At 46.6% G+C, this 19,814-nt stretch overlaps 1 protein-coding gene across 2 annotated transcripts in view; it reads right to left on the bottom strand.

Annotated features, from left to right (window-relative positions):
- The window catches only part of PAX5 (paired box 5), a 187,521-nt gene that overhangs the window by 104,285 nt on the left and 63,422 nt on the right, over window positions 1-19,814 (bottom strand). For both annotated transcript variants that reach the window (XM_061425677.1, XM_061425678.1), the window contains exon 6: window positions 15,617-15,792. In XM_061425677.1, the coding sequence (XP_061281661.1) occupies window positions 15,617-15,792 (176 nt within the window). The remainder of the gene's footprint in view (window positions 1-15,616; window positions 15,793-19,814) is intronic.

Genomic DNA, 19,814 nt, shown 5'->3' on the forward strand with positions numbered 1-19,814 from the left:
GTCCTTCTTGGGGCCTTCCCACTGTCATCTTCACCTGCCCTTGACCTCATTGAGCATCCTCTCTGACTCTATTGGTCTTGCTCTCCATCCCCCTGCCCAGCTCCATGGATGGCCACAGGAAGGACCTTATCCTGTCATTTAGAACCAGTCTGCCTCCAAGACCTCACCCCCTAAGCTGCTGCTGAGTACAGCCTCTCATCATCTTCCTTTCACATCCTCATGCTGATGAGCCAGCTCTTGTCAGAAACCTGTAGAAATTACAACAGGTGGATGCAGTTATCTGCCCTTTTGGTGGCCAAAAACAATTATCCCATCACCAATTCCCTTACCCCAACCCTGGAATTGTCCAAGCGTGCTTAGTCACTTCAGTCATGTCCGACTCTTTGTGACCCTACGAACCATAGCCCACCAGGCTCCTCTGTCCATGGGATTTTCCAGGCAAGAATACCAGAGTGGGTTGCCATGCCCTCCTCCAGGGCAGTTTCCTGATCCAGGGATCGAACCTGCATCTCATATATCTCCTACATCAGCAGGCAGGTTCTTTACCACTAGTGCCCCTGGGAAGTGAAAGTGTTAGTTGCTCAGTCACGTTGGAGTCTTTGCGACCCAATGGACTGTATCCTCTGTCCATGGGATTTCCCAAGCATGAATACTGGAGTGGGTTGCCATGCCTCCTGCAGGGGATCTTGCCAACCCAGAGATCGAACCTGGGGCCGTCTGCATTGCAGGCAGATTCTTTACTGTCTGAGTCACAGGGAAGCCCCTGGAATTGTCCATATCCTTTTAAAGGCAATGACACTCAGTTGGTCTATGTGATAGTCTTCAATAAATTCATTGTTTCACAGCCAAGACACCAGGAAAGGGTCAATAAATCCATCTTCTTTTTCCAAAAGAGAAGAGAGAAAAGACAACCCCATCTATCACAGGGTGCCAAAGCTCAGAACTGGCAGAGACCCTAGTGGTCATTTCTTTCAAACCCCTCTCCTCGAAAGCTTGAAGACTTCCCTCAGCCTTCTTCCCAAGAGGCCACACTGCCTAGGCCAGACACTCCCAGTGACAGGAAACCCAGAGCCAATCCACATGTGTGCAGTTCTGCCTGTTTGGAAAGTATCTTTTGACTGGGTTGAAAGCTGCCTCTCTCTAATTCCCACTAGGTCCCAGGTCTGCCGACTGGAGCCACAAATGTGTCTGCTTCTCCTCCATGGGAGCCCCTCTGAGATCTGATTCTACTCTTGTGTATCCAGAGCATGCTCAGTCACTTCAGTCGTGTCCAACTCTCTGCGACCCCATGGACCATGGCCCGCCAGGCCACTCCATCCATGGGATTCCCCAGGCAAGAATACTGGAGTGGGTTGCCATTTCCTTCTCCAGTGATAATGTATGAAATGAATGAAGTGAGTGAAATGAAGTCACTCAGTCGTGTCCGACTCTTTGCGACCCCATGGACTGCAGCCCACCAGGCTCCCCTGTCCATGAGATTTTCCAGGCAAGAGTACTGGAGTGGGTTGCCATTGCCTTCTCCAGTGTATCCAGTGAGTTTTCCCTTTTCCAGGCAAGTTCCAGTTCTTCCACAAGTGCCTCACAAGACAGGTTTGGTGGTGGTGTAAGTTGGATAAATGGTGGTTTGAGGCACAGGCCCTGAACTCTGATTGGCTGGCTTCAAGATCTGGCTCTAAATGTTTCTACTTATGGATCTTCAGACAAGTTGTCCTCTCTCCACTCAGTTTCCTCATCTGTAAAATGGGAATAATTTCACACCACTTACTCCATAGAGCATCAAGTAAAGAGCTTCACAAAGAGTTCAGCACAGATTCCTGGCACACACTAAGTGCTTAGCAATGTTAGAGGTGTAATCCCTTCTGCAACCTGTTCACCTCCTCTGGTCATCTTCCAGTTAGTCAACATCGTTCTTAAGGGGAGGCACTTACCTGCAACCCCATGTTACAGATGTGGCCTGACCAACACAGAATAGTTTACATTCACTGGCAGCCACATGACTAGGTTCACAGACAACTAAAACCCTTAGATCTTTCTCACAAGTGTTTTGTTAATCTTCATGACCCCTTGCTTGGTTTTCTGAAATCTTACTTTTATAACTATGAAGTTATTATTTATGAAACCACTGAACCATCCCTACACTGAGGTATGCCCACTCCTGCTATCGCTATAGTCAAAGACTTCACTTTGACTTTTCACTTTCATGCGTTGGAGAAGGAAATGGCAACCCACTCCAGTGTTCTTGCCTGGAGAATCCCAGGGACGGGGAAGCCTGGTGGGCTGCTGTCTATGGGGTCGCACAGAGTCGGACATGACTGAAGTGATTTAGTAGCAGTAGCAGCAGCAGCAGCTATCGCTATATCTGTTACACGCATACATACAGGCCCAGAAACTCTTCTTTCATTAGCTAACACTGGCACTCTGAGACATATTAGGCAACAAATAGGAAGAGGATCTTTCATTTCTATTTGGCATGATTCTGTGTTGCTTGAATCTTTTTGCAACATACATGTGTTACTTCTGTTTTACCAAAATGAATCTGATCTGTGGCACCTTTTCTAACTTCTTGAATTGAATGTTTACATTTAACCCATTACTCTTTTACCGTCTATATTAAATTAATGCATTTAAAGTTATCCATTTCCCTCTAAATACCCCTTCAGCTTTATTGTGCAAGTTTTTATACGCAGTGCTGTGTTTTTGTTTTTGGTTGTTCAAGTCTAATATTTTGTAATTTCCATTAGGATTTCTTTTCTGACCCAGGGATTTTTTTTTTCCAGAAAATTGCTTTTGATTTTTACCTTTCAAACTACAGAAGACTGGAAACCATAATTTGCTTTGGACTATTAATTTGTAATTTCAGTGCACTGCAATCAAAGCACATGGTCTATGATGTGGATTTGGGGTATTGCTGACATTCGTTTTCACAAGCAGCACACAGTCCATTTCTGTGTGCTCTTTGTGGGTGTTTGAAAAGCATGTATACTCTCAAATTGTTGGTTTCCATTCATCTATTTGATCTAACTTGTTAATTATGTTGTGCAAAACTTACAAATGTCTCTGCTAGTTTTTTGTCAATTTGATCTATCCATTAATAAGAGGGGTATGGTAAAGTCTCCAGAAAATATTATAGGATTTTTCCGTTTGTTCATCGATACTTTTTGCTTTATATGTTTTGAGATCCTATTGCTTAGAATATACAGGTTTAGGATTTTTATATTTTCCTGTGAATTTTCTTATCATTGAGTAATGGTCCTCTTTGTCTTTAAGGATACATTGGGCTTTAATTTCATCTGAGAGGGATAGTACTCTATCATATTTTACTTAGTTTTCCTAGCTCCTTACTTGCAGCCTTCCAGTACCATTTTGTTTTAGGTTATTCCTATAAGCAGCATATTTCTGAGTTTTAGTTATTTTTCATATCCTCTGTATTATCTAGCAAATTCAATCTATTTATATTTATTGGGACTGCTCAAATATTTTTATTTATTTCTACCATCTACTATCTAATTTTGTATTTGTAATGGTCCAACCTTCTTTGCTTTTTCCTTCCTCTCCTCTGTTTTCTCTTGGACTCACTGATACTTTATATATCTCCTTGCCTCCTCTGGTTTGGAAGTTATACATTCCATTGTTAGGCCTTTAATGATGACCTTTAATTTGCTTACCTGCATCCCTGACATAACCAGATTCACAGTTTAATATATTTGTCCTCCAGCTGAGTAATACAAGGGTCTTAGAATTTTCAACTCAGAGTAGCCTACTCCCAACCTTATATATTATTATTTTCTTTTTTCACTTTGTTTTTAAATCCCCCAAACCAGCCATTATTTTTATTGTTGTTGTTTAGTCACTAAGTTGTGACCAACTCTTTTGCAACCCCAAGGACCATAGCCTGCCAGGCTCTTCTGTCTATGGGATTTTGCAGGTAAGAATATTGGAGTGGGTAGCCATTTCCTTCTCCAGGGGGTTTTCCCGACCCAGGGATTGAACCTGTGTTCTCTGCATTGGCAGGCATTTTCTTTACCACTGAGCCACCAGGGAAGCTGACGCTTACAGTCAATAGTTATTTAAATAATCCTTTGTATATCCATTATTTATCATTACTTCTTAATTGGGACTTAAATCTTATTCCTTCTTTCTGTATTTCAGATCCTTCTCATAGGCAATATATATTAATAGTTGGGTCTTGTGAACTATTTTTAATGTACTCTGACAGTTCCTTTCTTTTAATGGGTTTCTTAGACCATTAATATCGAAAGCAATTATTGATATAATTGGATTAATATCTACCACGTTTGTAATTGTTTTCTAATTATTGAACTTGCTTTTTATTTCTTTTTTTCCCTGATTTTCTTCTTCCTTTTCTGGGTTTAATTAAATATGTCATATGAGTCCATTTTGTCTGCTTAGCACTACTGAACTATATACTTAAATATGGTTAAGAGGGTAATTTTTGTATTATGTGTTTTCATCACAATTTTTAAAACATTTTTAAGTCAAAAAGATAGTTTTGGTCATTGCCCTAGAATTTTCAATATACAACTAATCTAAATTAACCTTCAAATAACATTGTGCTTCTTAAATTGTAGTAAAGTCCCTTCTAACAGAGCATTCCCAACTCCCAATTCTTTCTGTCCCTCGTGACCTGACTGCCATTCATTTCACTCATCCATATGTTATAATCATACAGATACATTGTGATATTTTTGCTTTAAGCAATTTCCTTTTAGAGCAATTAAAACTAAGAAAAATCAAAGAATTTTTATCTTCATTTATTCCTTCTCTGACACCCCTCTTTTTTTTCTTTTTTTTTTTTTTTTTGCAGATCTGAGTTTCTGACCTATATTATTTTCTTTCTCTCTAAAGAATTATTTTTTTTTAACATTTCTGGCAAGACAGGTCTGCTGGTCATGAATTCACTCCATTTTTGTTTGACAGAAAATCTTCATTTTTCCTTTACTTTGGGCGGACAATTTCCCAAGGTATAGAGTTCTAGGTTGGTAGGTTTTCGTTTCAGTACTTAAAATATTTCATTCCACTCTCTTACTGTTTGCATGGTTTCTGACATGAAATCCACTCTGATTCTTTTCCTTGTTCCTCTTTAAGTAAGGTGGTTTTTGTCCCTCTGGCTTCTTTCAAGGTTTTTCTTCATCTTATGTTTTCTGATATGTTTGAATATGATATGTGCAGGTCTAGATATTGCGGTATTTTCACCTACTGCTTGACATTTTCTGAATTTCCCACATCTGTGGTTTGATTATCTGACATTAATATTTGAAAATTCTTGGCCATTACTACTTTTCCTCATTTTTCCTTCATTTTGGGGGTACAATTCTAGGTTGGTGAGTTCAGATGGTAAAAAATTCACCTGCAATGCAGGAGACCCAGCTTCAATCCCTCAGTTAGGAAGATCCCCTAGAGAAGGGAATAGCTACCCACTCCAATATTCTTGCCTGGAGAATTCCATGGACAGAGGAACCTGGTACGCTACAGTCCATGGGGTCACAAAAAGAGTCGGACATGACTGAGCAACTAACACTTCAAATACTTCTTCATTTTCTCTTCTCCCTCTGGTATTCCAATTATGCATATGTTATTCCTCTCGAAAATTGTCCCCAAATTCTTGTATCATGTTCTATTCTAGTTTTTGGTTTGTGCCTTTGCTCTTTCATTCTTTTTTATTTTACATTTCAGTCTGAGAAGTTTCTATTGACACATCTTCAAGTTTACTGATGCCTTACTTGACTATGTCCAATCTATGGATGCACCCATCAAAGGTCTTCTTTATTTTTGTCACTGTATTTTTTTAAAATTTTTCTAGCATTTCTTTTCAATTGTTTCTTAGAGTTTCCATCTTTCTGTTTACATTGCCAACATATTCTTTCATGCTGTATCATTTTTCCAGTAAATCCCTTAACATATCAATCATAGTTATTTTAAATTCCCTTTCTAGGGACTTTCCTGGTGGCCCAGGGGTTAAGAATCCAGCTTGCAATGCAGGGTATGTGGGTTTAACCCCTGGTTGGGGAACTAAGATCTCACATGCCACAAAACAATTAAGCCCACACACTGCAACAACTGAGCCTGTGCACCTCAACAAAAGATCCTGCGTGATGCAATTAAGACCTGACGCAACCAAAGAAATACTTTTTTTAAATCCCTATCTAATGATTCTAAAACCTGTGCCATCTGTCAAATTCTAAACTCTAATGGCTGAGTCTGGTTCTGATGCTTTCTTTATCTCTTCAGTCCGTTTTTTTTTGTTTTTTTTTTTTCTTGCCTAACTTTTTGTTGAAAGCTGGACGCAACAGTACTGAGTACAGAAACTGAGGTAAATAGGCCTTTAGCATGAAGTTTTATGTTAATCTGGTAGATCTCAGCTGTAACTCTCTGTATTGTCTTTCCAAATTTTGCAGTAGCTGCTTGCCCTACAACCTTAATTCTCTGATGGGGAGAGAATAGTTGTTGTCATTCAGTTTGCTCAGCTTTATTTCTTGTTGCAAATATGGGAGTGGTGACTCCCAGGCTCTTTGTACATCAGAGCCCAAACCAGAAGTCTCTCATATCCTTGTTACTGAAGTACATTGTTTAGCAGCTCACCAAGAGTGTATTAGCGGTAAACTCTCTTTTTGTCTGAAAATGTGTTCCTTCACTATTAAATGATCATTTATCTGAAGACAGGTCAATTGTTATTATCTCTTAACATTTGAAGATATTTTCTATTGCCATCTGACTTCTGCTGATGCTTTAAAAAGTGTCATCACGCCCATATTTGCAACAAGAAATAAAGCTGAGCAAACTGAATGACAACTATTCTCAACCCATCAGAGAATTGAGGTTGCATCTACTGCCGTTACTCTATGCCACACAGCACAGCGCAGGCGGTCAATGTCACTAACGTGGCACATCTGTAAAAATTTCTTGGATGAATGAATGAATAAATGAATGAAAGAGCAACCCAGCGAGGCACTGGCAGCTCTTTGACAATTCACTTATAATCTTTAAACCCCACACACACAGAATTTGCCTGTCATTTAAAAGAGCAGAACAGACAGGAAGAAAAAAAATGTAAACAAGTCAAAATAAAAATAAGAGATGAATTCCCAATTTGTTTGTTCTCTTACAGAATGTTAGAGCTAGAATAGATCTCAGGATGAGTCAGTCTAACCTCCCACCCCAAAGGCAGAAACCATGACCCAGAGAGAAGTGACTGGTCTAAGAGCAGGCCACTATGAAAGCCCAAAGTCTTCCCAGCCTCAGACCTTCGTGCTGGCTGTTCCCTCTGCCTGAGACACTATTCCCACCACCCTTCCCTACCTTGAGCTCAAAGGTGCAATTCTCAGACAGACATTCCTGACCTCCCATCTCAATGAGGTCCCACTCTTTCCTCTCAGCACACCCTAATCTGTCTGTTCTCCATGCTCGTCACCCTCTGTAATTATTGGTAATAGTACACTGCTTTTGCTGGCATAATTATTTTGTTAAAATCTGTTTCTCCATTGCTATTGGTAAATTCTGGGGACCATAACTGTCTTTGTGGCTGCTGGGACCCCAGAACTTAGCACAGTACTTGGCACAGAACAGGTGCTGCATAAATATTTGCTGAATGAAATCAGTCGAGCATTCAGGAGCTATCTACACTTGCAGAGGTCAGGGGGTTGACTCCAGAAGACAGTCTACACCCACAAAAAGCAGAGATTGGACAATGTGGCTTCTTGCCAGCTACATCATTTGGGGCATGTTACTTAATTGTTCATCTGCCAAATGAAGACTATACTGTATATACTCTGTCTCATAGTTGATGTGAGCAAGAGTGCTGTGTGAGAGGTGGTTGGGATTTTTTAGCGAGCAATTCCTTTATCTTCAATTATGCCTCACACTCTGCCAGACCCCCTGCAGGTGGTGGCCCCTGTGGGCAGGATACAGGTCTGTTTAATCATCCTCTCCACTGCCTACCTCCTCGGGGTCTGGCCCTGAACCTCTGGGCAGAGGACGCTGGGCGCTGCATGCGGGCGGTGAGGACAGCAGCAGCCCCTGGTGTCTAGATGCCTGGTCCTGGTGTCTCACCAGGAACCCCAGCCCTGTTCTATGCACTGGAGGAGCTGGGCTCATCAATGGTCTCCCAAGACCTTGCAGCCTCCAGTCCTTTGCGGCTCTGAGTCACAGCCCCTGTGACTCAGGCCTCTCTGCCTACCCTAGTGAGGACCCTGAGGGAACTGCCCTCAGTGTCCCTGCCACGCTGCAGCATGAAAGGTCTCCTTCTGTTGCCTCTCCTGTCCCTTCCCCTCTTCCCATCAGACCATCTCACTCTTCTTACGCTAGAATCATTCTCTCAAGTTGGAAGGACCCTGACTTTTAACTGATCAAGTCCTCGGTGGATTCTTAAACTTCTAATACAGAATATATGATTCTCCTTTTATGCCTCCAGTGATGGGATGCTCACTACTTCACAAGGAGGCCCACTCCACTATGAGAAAGCTTGGGCTATTAGAAAGTTCTCTTAAGCCTGTCTCCTTCCCCACTCACACCCCTAAATCTTCCCTTCTTTAGACCAAACAGTCCCAATTTCTCCAGTCATCCCTTCAAGGAAAGGCTTTCTTTTTTTAAAATTAATTTATTTATTTTAATTGGAGGTCAATTACTTTACAATATTGTGGTGGTTTTTGCCATACACTGACATGAATCAGCCACGGGTGTACACGTGTCCCCCTGTCCCAAACCCACCTCCCACCTCCCTCCCCATCCCATCCCTCTGGGTTGTCCCAGTGCATTGGCTTTGAGTGCCCTGTTTCATGCACCAAACTTGGACTGGCCATCTATTTTACATACAGTAATATACATGTTTCAATGCAGTTCTCTCAAATCATCCCACCCTCCCTTCTCCCACAGAGTTCAAAAGTCTGTTCTTTACATCTGTGTCTCTTTTGCTGTCTTGCATATAGGGTTGTCACTATCATCTTTCTAAATTCCATATATATGTGTTAATATAATATATTGGTGTTTTTCTTTCTTTCTGACTTACTTCACTCTGTAAAACAGGCTCCAGTTTCATCCACCTCATTAGAACTGACTCAAATGCGTTCTTTTTTATATCTGGGTAATATTCCATTGTGTATATGTACCACAACTTCCTCATCCATCCGTCTGTCTGCCGATGGACATCTAGGTTGCTTCCATGTCCTAGCTATTGTAAACAGTGCTTCAGTGAACACTGGGGTACACGTGTCTCTTTCAATCCTGGTTCGAGGAATGACTTTCAGCCTTGTCTTCTGAATAAATTCTATTCTGTCTGCAGTGGAGGAGCCTGGCCCTGAGCACAGCCCTGCAGGGCAAAGTGAGAGGAGCACAGCTAGTTCAGAGCAGAAGGGGACAGTCACTGCCCCAACTTCGGCTCAGGCCTCCAGAGACCATGTTGGTTCGCCGGCAGCCCCAGCACTTCCTGATTCCTGCAGAGCTCCAGGGTGAGTAGATTGGACCCCCCGGCTGTGTCTCTAGGACACTGCCTGCCTAGAAGAGTCCATGGGCAGCCTGATTGTGTTTAACTGTGGGGAATCCAGTGGCTACCAGTGTGAACTCTGGACCTGGCTTCCAACTTGGCTCCACACTTACTGTGTCCCTGTGGCTAAGTCACTGAACTGATCTCACCAAGCCTCAGCCATCCTGTCTGCACAATGGGGATAATAGGAGTCTTGTGACTTTGTAATGAGATGGGGCTGGGAGAATTCTCCTCAGACTAGAGCCAGGTCCCTGGTAAGCAATGAATACAACAATTATTAACAGTAATGATTAGAACCCGGTACATTCATGAGCTCAAACAAGAGGCAAGACAGCCTGGACTAAGTGGGTCAGTGAAGGGCTCCCAGGGCAGGCAGGACTCCTGCTGGGCCTGAACAGCATAGATTTAGAAACAGACTGAAAGAATGTTCCATCCAGGGAAACTGTGAGCAGGAGTTTAGAGAATAACAGCACCAAGAAAGAATAACAACTGAAGTCCCTGCATCACTCCAAGCTCAGAGCCATCCCTGGGGTTCCCACACTTGGGCATACATTCACACACACACACACACACCAGCCATCGTCCATGGCCCCCTCGCATATGGGGAGCCCAACCCATGTGGAGCAGTGAGGGGTCAGGCCTGGCTCCAGCAGAGCATTGTGTAGGCAAGCAGAGGGCCATGGGGATGGTGAAGGGCCGGGATGAAGATAAAAAGCTGGGATTTAGATTTTGAGCAGTGGGAAACCACAAGGGCTATTATATAAGGATGAGCTTCAGGAAGAGAAAGCCACCAGTGCAGCAGGACCAGGGCAAGATTCAGGAGCTCCACGGAAGTTTGCTTCCAGGAGAGCAGACTAGCCCAAGCCTCAGACTCCGGGCTCTTTGGGACCCACTGTCTCCAAAGCAAAGCCAGGCCTCCTCACTGCCACCTGCCAGCCCTTTGGGGTGTGCATCCTGCTTCTCCAGCCCTGGTGTCTCTGACTTTCCTTCACTCAGCCCATATTCCAACCACTTAGCCTGGCCTGCAGTTCCCTGCTGTACTTCCACCCTCTACGCCTTCATCCGTACTGCTCCTTCTGCCTAGAATGCCCTCTTCAACCTACTCTACCTTCTCCACAGAGCTGCATTCTGCCCATCCCTCAAGGCACAGCATGAAAGACACCTCCTCCAGGAAGCCTTTCCCCATTCTAAGCCTGGCACACCTGTCTCCTGTCCCGCCGCTTCTCTCCCTACCTGCTCTCCTCCCGGAATTCCCTGAAGAAAGAAAACATGTCTGCCACCTCATCATTTCCTCACAGTCCCCAGCTCTTTTCCTGACTTAGGGAGATGACCCAGCTGATGACCCAGCCCACTCCTGCTCAGAAACACAAAACCAACCCCTTCCCAGGAAGAGGATGCCCAAAAAGGAGGCAACACTCAGCCCCAGGCCCACCAGCCTGGAGAAATGCCACTGAGCAGAGGCCAAAGCAGCTGATGGGAGCAGGAGGCATTCCTGGTGGCTTCTCTGTTAGCAAGGGACAGGACTTCTCCCAGTTTAACCCCCTGCGACCTTTGAACTTCCTGGGAGGTCAGCAGCACATCCCCCTTCCCCAGCTGTCTTCCTGTCTCTGGCCCAATGGGAGGGAGGGCCCTGGGCCCGTTCCATTTTGCGCCCGTATTGATCTGTTGGCAGCAATGGGCTGGATAATTAGCCAGGAATTAGGGTTTCTATTACAGCCAGGAGGCTGCTCCAGCTGATTTATCACCTGAATAATTTACTGTGATTGAAAGGAAATTAAAATGAACTCCATTTGACAACTGTGAGCTTTTATGGGCTTTAGTGAAGGCTCAAAAGCCAGATTAATAGCCTAGTGTTGGTTAATAGTCTGCCGAGAGTAAATACGGCAGGCTGTGCTCGGGGGGGTGGCCTTCCTGCCGTGGCCGGAGGAGGGACCAGCTCCCACCAGCAGCGTGGCACCCATGACAGCGTCAACGTGAGTTTTACTGAAACACATTCCACTGTTCAAAACACACACACACACGCACATACCCGACCGCGTTTCTTTTTTTTTTTCTCTTCTCCTCCAAGGTGATTTTTACTCACTCCACATGAAGGAAAAACAGAATTGCTTTTTCAATAACCATTTTGAAAAGGAAGTGTTTCATTGTCCTAGGAGTGTGTATACATTAACCCATTCTACCCAGGGACAAGGTTTTACTAAGTTCCTATATAAAAGGAAGAAGCATGGATGCTTCCACCCAGGACAGATCTTGGCAGGAAGAGCAGCCAGGTGAGGGTGGACTCTGAGCTTGTGGAAGTGACAGGCAGGACCCCATCCTGGCCCTGAAGAAGTATGCTCTTCCCATGGCAGTTGGAGGCAGGGAGATTAAGGAGGATTTGACCACCCAAGCCTCTGGCAAGAGTCTGAGGGTTCTAAGAATGACCAGCGGACTCTGGCTGCAAAAGGCCAGTTCTGAAAACCAGCCAATCAGAAAACTGGCTCCTAGAACTGTTTGGGGACACGGAGGCCCATATATCTGTCTTGTCCAAGATAGACAAAAGATCTTGAGGTCAGAGTCCAGCTCTGCAGCCTCGACAAATCCCAGAAGCCTGAAAAGGGGGTGAATGGTCTGAAAACAAATGTTCCAGTCTGTAAAATGGGCTCACAAATCTTGCCCAGCCTGTGTAGCAGGCATTTACATGGAGAGTCGAATGAGAGGATGGATGTGAAAGATCTCTGGAAACTGCAGAGGATCATGCATAGACAGGAAGATCACTGCCACTACTGCTGGGCTGTGCTAGGTTGATGTCAAAATCACACTCTCTACTGTCCCAGGTACAGAAACTGAGGTCTGCAGTAAAAGTGACTTGCCCAGCTGGACAGAGGCTGGACTGGAGTCAGACACTCCCAACTCCAAGGCCAGTAAATGTTCATCTTCCCCCGCGAGCTGCCACTAGACCCTGGAGACCAGATCAGCTCACATTTGGAAGAGGGGCCGGTCCTGGTGGCCAGAGCTCTGGGCCCCCTCCTGACCACTGGGGCTCACGAGGCCAGGCTGCCCGCAGGTATGAGAAACCTGTACCCTTGACACGCATCCCTTCCCAGCCTGTGGCCCCTTGCTCGGCCAACATTTATCCAGAGTGACTGGGAGTGCAGAGCGAGGGTACGTCATTCATAGTCCAGTGCCTCTGTGCATACCCGCAGCCCCGTGGTCTCACCTCCTATCTCTCCTCATTACGGCCCATTACGGGAAGGTGAAGCAGATTAACCAGAAAGCACTGAGTTAGTCATTATCCCGCAGGCAGGCCCTGCCTCAGAGCCCACACAATCAGAGTCAAGCCCGCAGTGTGTCCGTGCCATTTTGAAGGACACTGAGAGGCCAGACTGCTAGGAACAGGGTTTCTCCTTCAAGGCGCACCTCCACACAGCCCTGTTGACCTGTCCCCTGGTGTCACTTCCTCCCTAACATCCTTCCTCCCTGTGCCCCCTGCGGAGGCAACGTCTCTGTTCATCAGGGTCCACAGAACTTTCTCCCTCGCCTTGCAGGTTCTGAATCCACATCACATTGCCCCTGTGAGGCTGGGGGCTGAGCTGACGTCTGATTCATCCCGCCCTCCTGCCTCTGGGTGCCCAGCACTGTGCCAGGGTCACAGCTACCATGTAAGATATATGCTGGATAAATGAGCAAATGAGCATCTGAGCAAGTAAGTAAATGGATACATGGATGGACTCCTCCAAAGCATGAAGCCCTATAGTCTGCCTGGGCTTCTAGGGCATTCCAAGCTGAATGAACTAGGATTAGATTCTGTGTTTCCATGAGAATCACATGAAACACAGAGGGAAACATGATCCCTGACACCTAATGTCTGAATTAAGTAAGTAAGAGCTTAGTAGAAATGCCAGAGATTTTGTGCAGAGGTCAGACAAACCCTATCCTTTCTGTGGGCCTCTAAGAAATGAGGAGATTGATAGCTTGCTTCTTTTTAGAGCCCTACTGGCTCTAAAATTTCGTAATATTGTCAAAGGTTACAAGATAACTTTTCTCTCAGATTCTGGAGAGAAATGTGGGCTTCCTCCAAGGAAGGTTCCAAGCTGAGTCCCTTTGCTTTCTCCTTATGGAGTCAAATGGAATGCAGCTTCAGCCATCTCTCTGAAGGGCTCTGAGCAGTGGGACAGGCTGCCTGTGATGGAAACAGACACTTCTCCCTAGAGCCCAGGGCCTAGAGTGTGTGAGACTAGCTCTGACCTGCACCTATGACCGTGTGATTCCTGGAGGAGGTGTCACTCAACTGCAGGAGAAAGACGGAAACGCTGAGCACCGTCTATGAGACCAGGCCCGGCTACCCAGCCTCTCCTACCTTCCCCTAGCCCCTCCCTGAAGCCCAGCCACACTTTCTTTCCTTCCTCACTCCTGCCACACTTCCTCTGGCCTCAGGGTCTTTATACTCTTACTCCCTCTGCCAGTCAGTTCTCCCAACCAGGTCCCTTCAGGGCTCAGCGGAAGCCACTGTGGCCTCCAGGTTGGATCAGCACCTGCTTTCTGCCTTTAGAGAACCTCAGACGTCTCCTCCTCAGTGCCTAGCACATCTGTCATCCGTGACCCTCTGAGTAATCCTTCTTTATTGTGATTCTTCCACACATCTGCAGTCTCCCTGAGGGCAGGTCCAAGCCTGTCTTGTTCACTTATGTACCTAGTGACTGGCTCTGTGCCTTGCATATAATAAACACTCATCAGTGTTTGTTAAGTGAATACATAACTTGTTGGGTGAGTGAGTGCATGAATGAAAGTCGCTCAGTCATGTCTGACTCTTTGCGACCCCATGGGCAGGCTCCTCTGTCCACGGAATTCTCCTGGCAAGAATACTGGAGTGGGTATTCATTCTCTCCTCCAGGGAAACTTCTCCACCCTCGGATTGAACTCAGGTCTTCTGCAATTGCAGGCAGATTCTTTACCATCTGAACCACCAGGGAAGCCCAGACTTGTTGGGTGACCTTAGGCCAAGCCTCTTCGCCTCACTAGGCCCCAGTTTCCCCATCTGAAAACAAAGTAGCTAGATGGTCTGTGAGTGCCCTCCTAGGAACCACACAAAGACAGCCAGACTGTCACAGTATGGTGGTCCCTGGAGCCTTGCTCACTCCTCCCCGTCCAAGGTCCCCTCCGGCACCTCCTCTCTCCACGGCAGCCTGTCCTGCAGCCTACACTGTTTGGGGCAACTCTTTGGGAAAACTTCAGCAGCCATCCTCTCATTAGCCTGCAGAGGAAGCTCAGCAGGTTAGTCTTCACCACCAGGACCAGCCAGCAAGTGCTGGGGAAGTCACTACTCTCAGGCCCCTGCATCTCACCCAGCGGATGGGAGCTCTCAGCACGCAGGAGTCAAGTCTGAGCCACCTGTGCCTGTGAGGTCTCCAGCCCAGGGCTTGTCACATACGGGGCACCAGGAAACAGTCGCCTGAATCAAATCTGGTACTCAGGGGAAACCTTATCCAGGTCCTGAGAGCCTCTCCCTGGGAAGAGCCTTTCTGGTCCCTCCGTTCTCTGCAGCCACAGGCAGTGACTGCTTCTCAGCCCAGGTTAGCGCAGGGGGATGCTAGCAAGGGATCATCCTGCTTTCTTCCCTCTCTTGCAAATGACGCAGCTGTGAGTCTGTCCAGTGAAACACTTCTTCATCTCCAGACTCTTGGATTCAATTCTAAAAGCATGACAGGGCAATGTGACAAGAGGGCTGACGGTGGGGGACACGCCAGTGCCATCATCACCGGGTTTATGGCCATACGATGCTTACGTATTTCCACCTGCATCCTGACTCACAGGATAATGACCCAAGACCACCTCAAGTGGCTCAGGAGATCATTACACCACCCTGTGTGAAGAGCCCCAGGTAAGCACAGCACCACTCAGCAATGGCAGAGCAACCAGACACAGAACACCCCCGCTGGGCCCAAGAGACCAGGCATCAGGGCCAGCAATCGCAAGAGCCCCAGATGCGTCCTCCAGACATCCTGGGAGGCCGCCACTGGCCAGGTATGGCTCTGAGTAAAACCTGGCACTCTCACCCACACCCTGCCAGATGCCTTTGAGTGCATCACCCAGGCCTGCATACGGGTGGCGGATGTCGGAGGCAGCAAGTCGGGGTCATACCTGCTCGGGCTTGATGGGCTCTGCGGTGGTGAAGATGTCCGAGTAGTGCTGCCTCTCAAACACGCGGTCCAGCACCTCCAGCTGCTGTTGCGTGAACAGGTCTCCCCGCATCTGCTTCCGGAGGAAATCTCTGCCTGGCAGTGAGTGGCCGTTCGGCACAGGAGACTCCTGAATACCTTTGATGAGTATGAGAGAGGAGGGGTGAGTGTGGGTCCCACAAGCTGCTGGGCAAGACAGGCCAGACCCTGGATTGGGAAGAGGGTCTGGGAGACACACAAGCCCACTTCCTTCCCTGATGAGAGAGGACATAGGAGCTCAGATGGGGAGGGGTTCTTTGCCAAGGTCACCCAACTGGTTAGGCCAGAGCCAGCTTCCCACAGCCACACGCCAGGCCCTGTGTGAAGCATGCATCATTGCAGTTAATCCTCACAATAAAACCAATGCAGATGGTATTATTTCCCCCATTTTGCAGATGAGAAAATTGAGACCTAAAAAAGTAAACTGATTTGCCTGAGGATTGGAACTCAGGTTGACTCAGAGGCTTAATCACCAGGCACCACTGCCTCTCCTGCACTGAAGGTTCCCTTGGATCAGTTTTGTCCCAGAGCTGGGGCCCTTAGCTGGGACATTTGGCATCATATCATGTGACCAGCCAATAAAACACAGTGTTAGGAAGGCCGTAGGGAAACACATGCTCTCACACAGTTCTGATGGGAGTCTACTCGTCACACACCCATGGTGGACAACTTGATAAAATCTATCAAGATCACGTGGGGCTCTCCTGACAGGAATACTGGAGTGCTTTGCCATTCCCTCCTCCAGTGGTCCACATTTTGTCAGAACACTCCACTATGACCCATCCTGAGCCTAGCACAGCATGGCTCATAGCTTATGGTTAGATAGCATCACCAACTCAATGGACAGGAATTTGAGCAAACTCCAGGAGACAGTGAAGGACAGGGAAGCCTGGCATGCTGCAGTCCATCAGGTCGCAAACAGTCAGACACAACTCAGTGACCGAACAACAAAATCAAGATCACAAATGCAAGTTCTCTTTGATAGAGCAATTGCACCTCTGGGAATTTATTTTACAGTTAGACTTACACATATAGGAAGAGATACATATACAAAGTCCTAGTAGCAAAAGACGGGAAACAACCCAAGAATTTGTTTTAGGAACTGGTTAAATAAGTCATAGCATGCTCACACAGTAGAATTCTGTGCAGCAACAAAAAGGAAAGAGGACTTCCTCTGTGAAGTGATACAGAAAGATTTTCAAGATACATCATTAAATGAAAAATAAATAAATAAGATTCAGCACAGAATCTTTTGTGTAAAAAAGGAAGAAAATAAGACTTTACATGCATTGTGTGTGTATGTATGTGTGTGTATATATATATGACTGTGTTTGTGTGTGTATATATATATATATATATTTAACTTTAACTTATATGCAGAATACATCATGTGAAATGCCGAGCTGCATGAAGCACAAACTGGAATCAAGATTGCCGGGAGAAATATCAATAACCTCAAATATGCAGATGTCACCACCCTTATGGCAGGAAGTGAAGTGCTAAAAAGCCTCTTGAGGAAAGTGAAAGAGGAGAGTGAAAAAGCTGGCTTAAAATCCAACATTCAGAAAACTAAGATCATGGTGGTGGAACCATGGTTCCATCACTTCATGGCAAATAGATGGAGAAACAATGGAAACAGTGACAGACTTTATTTTCTTGGGCTCCAAAATCACTGCAGATGGTGACTGCAGCCATGAAATTAAAAGATGCTTGTTCCTTGGAAGAAAAGTTATGACCAACCTAGACAGCATATTTAAAAGCAGAGACATTACTTTCCCAACAAAGGTCTGTCTAGTCAAAGCTATGGTTTTTCCAGTAGTCACATATGGATGTGAGAGTTGGACTATAAAGGAAGCTGAGCGCCGAAGAATTGATGCTTTTGAACTGTGGTGTTGGAGAAGACTCTTGAGAGTCCCTTGGACTGCAAGGAGTTCAAACCAGTCTGTCCTAAAGGAAATCAGTCCTGAATATTCATTGGAAGGACTGATGCTGAAGCTGAAGCTCCAATACTTTGGCCACTTAATGTGAAGAACTGACTCATTGGAAAAGACCCTGATGCTGAGAAAGATAGAAGGCAGGAGAAGAAGGGGACGACAGAGGATGAGATGGTTGGATGGTATCATTGACTTGATGGACATGAGTTTGAGCAAGCTCTGAGAGTTGGTGATGGTCAGGGAGGCCTAACGTGCTGCAGTCAATGGGGTTGCAAAGAGTAGGACACAACTGAGCGACTGGACTGAACTGAACTGATGTGTGTGTGTGTGTGTGTGTGTGTGTGTGTGTGTTTCTCATATGGAGCCATATGGAAGGCAACATGAGAAATATTTAGAGTGGTACCCATTTAGGGAGGTAGAAACTAAAGAAATGGAGGCAAAGGGGAAGGAGACTTTTCATAGCATGATTGTTTTGTTTGCTTTGTTATAGAACTTTAAATGTATTGCCTATTCAGAAATGTAAATTACAAAGAAAGTACAGGATTAAATCTCTATGGGTTCTGTATTGTTAGCTCTTCACACTATCACAGTCCCTGGGATCTGTGATGATGCCTACATTTCAAAGAAAATGTTACAAACTATCAATTAAAAATGGGTTGAAATATATTTTGTGAGCTTTGGGTCTGAACCATTCAAAACAAGAGAAAATAAGGTGGGTGAAAAATTTCAGTGAGGAATGGCCTCCAGGGCCATCATTCCCCAAGGCCCTCTGGAACCAAGTTGCTCATTCAGGGCCACCCAGAAACACTGCTGGTAGCCAAGCCCAGAGGAGAGGCCTCTGCTTACGCCACTGGGAAGCCCTAGGGGGAACCAGCGTGTGTCAGATTTCTCCCTGGCAGGTGCCCTTACAGGAGGCTCCCCAATCCCCCTTCCACCCCTGCCCCACCAGCCCGCTGCTGCCCTAAACTTCATTCATCAGGTCAAAGCCCCACCCATGTGAAGAAGGAAGCCAAACCAAGGAGCTTGAAGCAGTGGGATACTGTGTCCCTGAGATACTGCCCGACGTTAGTGTTCCCCCAGATGTCTTATCTGGGGGCAACTACAATACAGGCTCTGACATTTTAACAGACACTAGCTTTGGGTGTTGACATGAGTGCTGGCCTTTTAGAATTCCCTGTGTAGGCAGAGAGCTCAGAGCGCCCCAGCAACCTCTACTGGAAGGCTCTGCAGAGGTGGCTCAGTACACCCCTGAGAAAATGGATCCCAGATCAATTCTGGCCCAAGAGGATACCTAAGCTGGGCTATAGATCGAAAGACCAGGCACACCAGCATGAGGGCTCCTTAGCGGGATCTCTGACTCAGGTCTTCCAGTCTGGAGCCTGAGGCCCTCCTCCAGAAGCCTGTGACACTGGCCTTCCATGAGACAGGTCCTTACTCCTGCCCACAGGACATCATCCTCAGAGTCCCCTCTTCCATCATGGCCTAACCCTGGGGGATTATCCCACAAGGGCACCAAGACTAGCAGTATGTGGGAGCTCCTGGCTCAGACGTGTCTGCCCAGCAGTGTTTTCCACTGGCTGGCATTCATCAAGTGGCCCTTGTGTGCACAGGTGTACACACACATACATACACGGGGGAAGAAGGCTCAGCTGGCTTCTCCTCAGCTGTTGCTCTGGCGAGTCATCCTGACCCCAGGCACTCTTGCCAAAGCATGACCTTGGCCTGAGTTCCCCAGTGCTCCCACTGAGGAGTCTCTTCCCATCAGAGTAACCACGTCCACCTTTAGGAGACGTCTCCCTGCCCACCAATTCCACATAAACTCACTAGCCCCTGTCCTCCCTGCCAGGCTCCAAACTCCTAATAAAGGCTCCTTCCTGTCTGCCAGCTCCTGGCCACTCCTGCCAAGGCCTCGCCCTGCTGAGCCCACCTCTTCCCTCCCAACTGGGCTGCCCCACCAGACATGCCCCCACCTCGGCCTCTGGAGGAGGTCACTCCCTGGCAGCCAGGCTGCCCTCCTGTCCTCTCCCAAGGGCTTCACAGGCTGGGGCTCTGTGCACAGCTCAGAGCTCTGGAAAGCGAGAGCTTCGCCTCCACTGAGGAAGCTCAGAGAGGGTGGCTTAGCTGAGGGCTCCTGTGGGCAAGGTCACTGTGTGGTCACCAAGGAGGGCCTGGCACAGAGTTAAGGCT

This window comes from Bos javanicus, chromosome 8 (genome assembly GCF_032452875.1).
Source record: "Bos javanicus breed banteng chromosome 8, ARS-OSU_banteng_1.0, whole genome shotgun sequence".
Taxonomy (NCBI): Eukaryota; Metazoa; Chordata; class Mammalia; order Artiodactyla; family Bovidae; genus Bos; species Bos javanicus.